The sequence below is a fragment of the Hyla sarda genome, chromosome 9, assembly GCF_029499605.1.
Source record: "Hyla sarda isolate aHylSar1 chromosome 9, aHylSar1.hap1, whole genome shotgun sequence".
NCBI classification, from domain to species: domain Eukaryota; kingdom Metazoa; phylum Chordata; class Amphibia; order Anura; family Hylidae; genus Hyla; species Hyla sarda.
Window position 1 is genome coordinate 172506347 of NC_079197.1, and position 7041 is coordinate 172513387.

A 7041-nucleotide genomic window follows, 5' to 3' on the forward strand; every position below is an offset into this window, starting at 1 on the left:
TCTAAGTGCTCTCTGATGACACATGTCTCGGGAACGCCCAGTTTAGAAGAGGTTTGCTATGGGGATTTGCTTCTAAACTGGGCGGTTCCCGAGACAGGTGTCATCAGAGAGCGCTTAGACAGAAAAGAACAACCTTAACTTCAGAAGCTCATAAGTACTGAAAGGATTAAGATTTTTTAATAGAAGTAATTTACAAATCTGTTTAACTTTCTGGAGCCAGTTGATATATCAAAAAAAAGTTTTTTCCTGGATAACCCCTTTAAGGTCTCTGAAGTCACTGGTCACCTCCCTGGGCCCGGCTACACTATATATACTTTACCATCTGTCACTCAGTAAAGCTACCGTTGTCCGTAAAGTTGTCCGTACCGTTGTCATTATTGCCTCCGTGCCTAGCCCAGGATCCAGCGGTATACCTTCAGGCGGTATTGAGGATAAACCTGGCGTCATGAATACAAGGGGTTAATGCCATCTGCCACTAGGGTAATTCCATCTGCCCTGCATATCACACCCCATACCCCATAACAACTCCCTCACCATTGTAGAAATAGCCCTTCGAGCAATAAGGGTATCCCAAGAAGAACCTTCTTGCATGAGATCCTCACTCCAAAGAGGTCCATATTTAAAGGGGTACTCCGGTGAAGTTTTTTTTATTTTTTTAAATCAACTGGTGTCAGAAAGTTAAACAGATTTGTAAGTTACTTCTATTTAAAAATCTTAACCCTTCCAGTATTTACCAGCTGCTGTATGCTCCACAGGAAGTTCTTTTTAAATTTCCTTTCTGTCTAACCACAGTGCTCTCTGCTGACACCTCTGTCCATGTCAGGAACTGTCCAGAGCAGGAGAAAATCCCCATAGAAAACCTCTCCTGCTCTTGACAGTTCCTGAGACAGACAGAGGTGTCAGCAGAGAGCACTGTGGTCAGACTGGAAATAAATTCTAAAAGAAAAGAACTTCCTGTGGAGCATACAGCAGCTGATAAGTACTGGAAGGGTTAAGATTTTTAAATATAAGTAATTTACAAATCTGTTTAACTTTCTGGCACCAGTTGATTTAAAAAAAAACCTGTTTTTCACCGGAGTACCCCTTTAAAGGGGTTGTGCGCTGCCCTAATTTTCGGAGCTTCGCTCACAGCGTCCAGAAGTACATTATTCCGAACGCTGTGTGCGGGCTTCCGTGTTCGTGGCCATCGGGCGTGACGTCGCGCCTGGCCCCTCGCCCGCCCCCTCGTGACGTCTCGTGCGCCCCCTCGTGACGTCACGCGCGCCCCCTCTACCAAAGTCTATGGGAAGGGGGCGTGACAGCGGTCACGCCCCCTTCCCATAGACTTTCGTTGAGGGGGCGGGCGAGACATCACGAGGGGGCGGGCGAGACGTCACGAGGGGGCGGGCGAGACGTCACACCCGGCGGCTGCGAACACGGAAGCCCGCACACAGCGTTCGGAGTGATGAACTTCCGGACGCTGTGAGCGGAGCTCCGAAAATTAGGGCAGCGCACAACCCCTTTAAGTCTCTCCAGATCCATAGCCCAGGTTCTTCTATGCCATGGTGGGGTTCTATGGACAGTTTCTAGATGCTCCACCCTATGCATTATCCTGCAAGCGGTATCAAAATAACTAATTAGGTGTAGCACAGCCTGTTTCATGCTCTTATAATGTGAATTTTAACCTTAGAAAGGATTTTTGAATATATTTAAATGTGAATTGTTTTCTAGATTCCTCTATTTCTACACTTAACTATGCACCATTATTGTTGGACCAATTACTGGGAGGCAATGGAGGGTTAACACATATTAACTCACATATAGGGGAGATTTATCAAAACCTGTGCAGAGGAAAAGCCCATAGCAACCAATCAGATCGCTTCTTTCATTTTTGAAAAGGCCTCTTAGAAATGAAAGGAGCGATCTGATTGGTTGCTATGGGTAACTGCACCGCTCTTCCTCTACACAGAAAAATCTCCCCCATCTTATCTAGTTTTAGGTTTTTCTTTGCTGCCTTTGTGTTATCATTAAACAGACAGCTATATAGTTTACATTGTTCTATAGTTGTGTACGGTACAATATTATAGAATAGAAAGAGCTCAAGTCTTTACTTCAAACTACAAATAGAAGAAAGATGATGTCCAGGACTCACCAGTAATGCACAGTAGTGTTGCTCGCGAATATTCGCAATTCGAATATTATTCGCGAATATAGCGCTATATATTCGTAATTACGAATATTCGTTTTTTTTTTTTTTTTTTTCACAGTACACATCACAGTGATCATCCCTCTCTGCTTCCAGCTTGTGTGGTGTAAAGAAGGCTGTAATACTACTGTGTGAGACTGGCGTGCGAAAATTCGCATATGCTAATTTTCGCGTATGCGAATTTTCACATATGCTAATTTTCTCATGCACGTATTTTCGCATACGCGAAAATAAAACGAGAATATAACGAATATGCGAATATTCGCGAATATATGACGAATATTCGTCCATATATTCGCGAATATTCGCGAATTCGAATATGGCCTATGCCGCTCAACACTAATGCACAGTGAAGATTTATTATGCCATAGTGTAGTACAAGGACGCGTTTCGGCGTGGGAACCTTCCTCAGCTGTCTGCCTATAGGCTGGGATTCGCATTGAGAGACATGCCCACATGCGAATCCTAGCCTGTCACTCACCTCGGTCCCCTGCTTCCTCCTCTTCTGCCTCTCAGCCGTACCAGGGAGTGGAGTCTAAGATGCCGCTGGTCGCTACCCCTGGCACGACTTGACCACACGGGCGGCTGAGGAGATTCAAGGTGCAGATGGGAAACAGCAACTCGTATTCTGGATAGCAGAAGGTCAGGACTGGCAGCACAGGTGCATAGTCAGGAACGAAGCAGGAGGACAGTAGGCAGGCGGCACAGGAGGAAGGTCAGGAATGTAGCAGGAGGTCAGTAACAAGGCAAGGCAAAACACAGTTACGCTTTCTCAATGGCACAAGGCTACAAAGATCCGACAGGGATGTGGGGGAGGAGCAGGAACTTATAGAGAAGACACATTATTATGGGTCTACTGGCCCTTTAAATCTTAAAGTTCCGGAGCTTGCACGCCCTAGAAGATGGAGAAACGCGCGCCGGAGCTTTAAGATTTAAAGGGCCAGTATGCCTATAATTATGTGCAACACCAGTGTCTCCTCTATAAGTTCCTACTCCTCCCCCACATCCCTGACGGATCTTTGTTGCCTTGTGCCATTGAGAAAGCGTTACTGTGTTTTGCCTTGCCTTGTTACTGACCTCCTGCCAGGTTCCTGACCTTCCTCCTGTGCCGCCTGCCTGCTGACCTCCTGCTTCGTTCCTGACTACGCACCTGTGCTGCCAGCCCTGACCTTCTGCTATCCAGACTACGAGTTGCTGTTTCCCATCTGTACCTTGAATCCCCTCAGCCGCCTGTGTCGTCGAGTCGTGCCAGGGGTAGCGACCTGGGTGCCGCCTGCCGCAACAAGTCCATCCCGCTTTGCTCTGGTGAAAACCAGCAGCACCTTAGACTCCGCTCCCTGGTACGGCTCGCCTCATCTGCCACACAGGTCCAGCAGATCTACTACCTCCAGTATTCCTGTCTACTGAACTGTGAGTGTTACACCTATATTGAATTTACTTCAAACTACTGCCCTCAACAAGGACCAGCAGACAGTCTAGGAGGTTAAAGGGGTTGGAGGCACAAGAGCCTCTATACCTCCAATGGCTTCGGGCCTGCACCAGAGCATCATGGCTAAAATGCCCCTCAGGAAAGAGAGAGCACAGGGATTAGTGCTAGACTAATACCACCACCGATGCACCAGTTAACCGTTTCCATCGCCTTTCAGAACTGTATCAAGAAGTTGTGCCTCCATGTTATGGATGAATTTCACTTGTTCATTTATTCTTTGACTCCTAATGTTTGGCTTTACCAAAGTAGAACATCAAGGACACCAAACCTGCCACCAGCCAGATCCAGTGGTCTGCCAGGGGGGGCATTAACACCACCTCACCATCTGTGCACCCCCCCTCATGGATTCTATATTCAAGATTCCTCATGCTAATATAATTTTTGTTCCCTGACAACATATGAGACATATGGGACATATATAATGGAGTATAGATTTGTTACCAAAGCAAAGAATGTGCAGATCCTCTAAGAGGGTAGAGATAGCCAAGGCAGATACCATTAAGAGTCAGGATCTCGATTAGACCATAGTAATAACATGCGACTTTCCTCAGTAATACAAAGAGAGTATAGTATCAAACATATTAATTCAGTATTTGAAAGATGTCACCATTTATTTATGTCTATAATAGTTTACCATTTACAATTGCCTATTTTGTCGCGCCCAATAAAGCCCAACAACAATCCAACAGTACAATAATAGAAAAACTATATAAATTGGGTATTGTTTTAATCTAATTTAATTTTAACCTACAGGATAAAGATAATGTTTTATTTTTACCATCAAGTGCATTGCGTAAAAATCAAACCCCCCAAAAGTGGCAAAATTGCAGTTTTGTTATATATTTCTGTGTACATATAATAATTTTTTGGTTTTCAATATATTTTATGGGGTCCACCCCTACCATTCTCTGGGGCTTACAATGAACCAGAAGAATGTTTGACTTTGCTGTTTTGCAGTACTGTCACGGTGCCATGCTCATTTTTAACAAGTTTTTATAGAAAATGACCAAAATCGCTAAAAAAAAAAAATGGCACATTTACCGGCATTTGTTTGGCATAATCAATGTTAATTTGCTCACTTTATACCGAGATTTTGGAAAATCGTGGTAAACACATGGCGGTGCACTACGGTAGTGCAAATAAAACGCAACATGTAAACACAGCATAAAAAGAGGCAAATAATTCACTTACCTGCTCAAAAATTATATATTTTTCAGCATCTGAGAGTCTTTTTTTTTGGGGGGGGGGGGGGGGATTTTTTGTTTTCTTTTCTTTAAGCCGGCATGTGGTCACTCACATCATTCTTGGATTCAGATTATGATGTTTCAGGTGAATCCTCTGCGATGGCCGACCACAAAGGACAATATATAATACAATGAACAAAATACAGATAAGACCAAAAAACTGATATTTATTAATTAAATGTACAGAATCAAATAGGACTAGGAGCATCTCCACCATGTGTGCCTGAGGGGAGGAAATATAAGAACATGTAGGATTCTGGAGATACCAGCAATATCATATATAAACTACTTATATTGGTAGTCCCCCCCCCTCCCCCCTCCCTGTTACTGGGCCGTGGTGATATTTGTATTGATTAGACTAATGCAAATACTAAAAAAACTAAAAACATTTCACAAAAATATTCTCAGTCCTCGTCTTCTGTATCTTTAATCTGCTTTTGTCCATCTTTCCTGACCCATTGTATCACCCTCTTCACAGCGTTCTTGACTTCCTTGTTCCTCAGCGTATATATAAATGGGTTGAGCATTGGTGTTATGATGCTGTACACCACACTTATGACCCAATCGTAGGCTGCAGAATAGAGGGAACTGGGGCGAAAGTACATGAAAATAACTGAGCTGTAGAAGAGGATGACAACAGTTAAGTGTGAGGAACATGTGGAGAAGGTTTGGGAGTAGACTTTGGATCTACTTAGTTTTAACACGGCTCTTATGATGAGAACGTAGGAGCCCAGGATGACCAACATGGGCCCCATGACTATTAGTGAGCCTTCAATGAAGACAACCATTTGCTGAACAGATGTGTCTGTACAGGAGATTGAGAACATGGCTGGGACATCACAGAAATAATGGTGGATGACCCAACTACAGTAGGGAAGAGTAGAGGTTAAGGCAAAGAATAGAGTAGAGTGAAGGCTCACTATAAACCATGAAAAGGTCAACAGACTGATGCATGTCCTCTTGCTCATGATGGTCGTGTAATGCAACGGCTGACAGACTGCAGCATATCTGTCTAAGGCCATGATGGCCAGCAAAAAGCTGTCCATGTTACCCGCCATGTGGAACAGGAAGAGCTGAATGAAACAACCATGAAATGAGATGGACAAGTCCTGGGAGATAAGGCTATAAAGAGCCCGGGGGACGGTGATAGACGTCAGAAAAACATCTACAACGGAAAGATTCCCCAACAAGAAGTACATTGGGGTGTGTAGATGGGACTGGGTTGAGATGAGCAGAAGGATTAGCACATTGCCTATAATACTGAGAATGTAGGATTCCATGAAAAAAGATAAAAGAGGCATTCGGAGAGATGGCTTCTCTGAGAGGCCCAGAAGAGTGAAACTTATGAAGGTTTGATTCTCTAGATCCATGTCAGTCGAGTATAAGATCTCCAGCTGTTGACTTAGTAATAATAAATGGATGGATGGAATTCCCTGTACAGATCAGTTCTGAGAGGCTTCATAATCCACAGATCACAGATGGAATTGGTTGGTGAATGCTTCCAGAGATAAAAGTACAAGAACCATGAAGAGCCAGATCTGGGTGGTTTTTTCCATCCATAACATACTTTAACCTAAAAATGCAAGAGAAGATTTGTGGTGAATGAAAGGACTATCATAAAGCATTTTGGGGCCTGGTAGACCTGGTGACCCGTATTGTGCAGTCATAGATGTAGATGAGCTTACTGATGTCCTCACACAGTCTGTCCAACCTAGGTCTCACCGGTGTTGGGAACCTATAGCTTCCATCATGTCGCTGTCAAAGATGTGGAGCCACAGGTTGAAGACCACCGCATGGAACTATATACTCTCCTGATCTGGGAGGAACCTTCAGCAGTGTTCATCCTGATATTCCTGGTTCATGAATAACATTACAAAATTAACGTAAGGACAGAAGTCAGGGGGGAGGCAACTGGTTATTCAGGGTTTGTGGACAGCAAAGAGATTGTCGCCTGAAGACCACTTTAGGAGACAAAGATGATACAGAAATAGCTGAGAAGTATACTAAGAACATGCAAGATGAAAACTTTTTGAAAAAGTTGGGGGGGGGGGGGGGAACAAAAAAGCAAAGAAGACAGACAGACTCTTAACTTTGTAGAAAAAAAATATCAGGTTCTATTAGTT

At 43.9% G+C, this 7041-nt stretch overlaps 1 protein-coding gene across 1 annotated transcript; it reads right to left on the reverse strand.

The window, feature by feature from the left end:
• Positions 1-5299: 5299 nt before the first annotated feature.
• On the reverse strand, positions 5300-6448 carry LOC130291470 (olfactory receptor-like protein DTMT). The gene has a single exon (XM_056540206.1). It carries the CDS (start codon positions 6286-6288, stop codon positions 5323-5325), a length of 966 nt encoding a protein of 321 aa, XP_056396181.1. The 5' UTR covers positions 6289-6448; the 3' UTR covers positions 5300-5322.
• Positions 6449-7041: the final 593 nt, after the last annotated feature.

What these genes read in the sequence shown, in the direction of transcription:
- LOC130291470 (XM_056540206.1), bottom strand. Translation starts at nt 6,288, where the DNA reads ATGGATCTAGAGAATCAAACCTTCATAAGTTTCACTCTTCTGGGCCTC.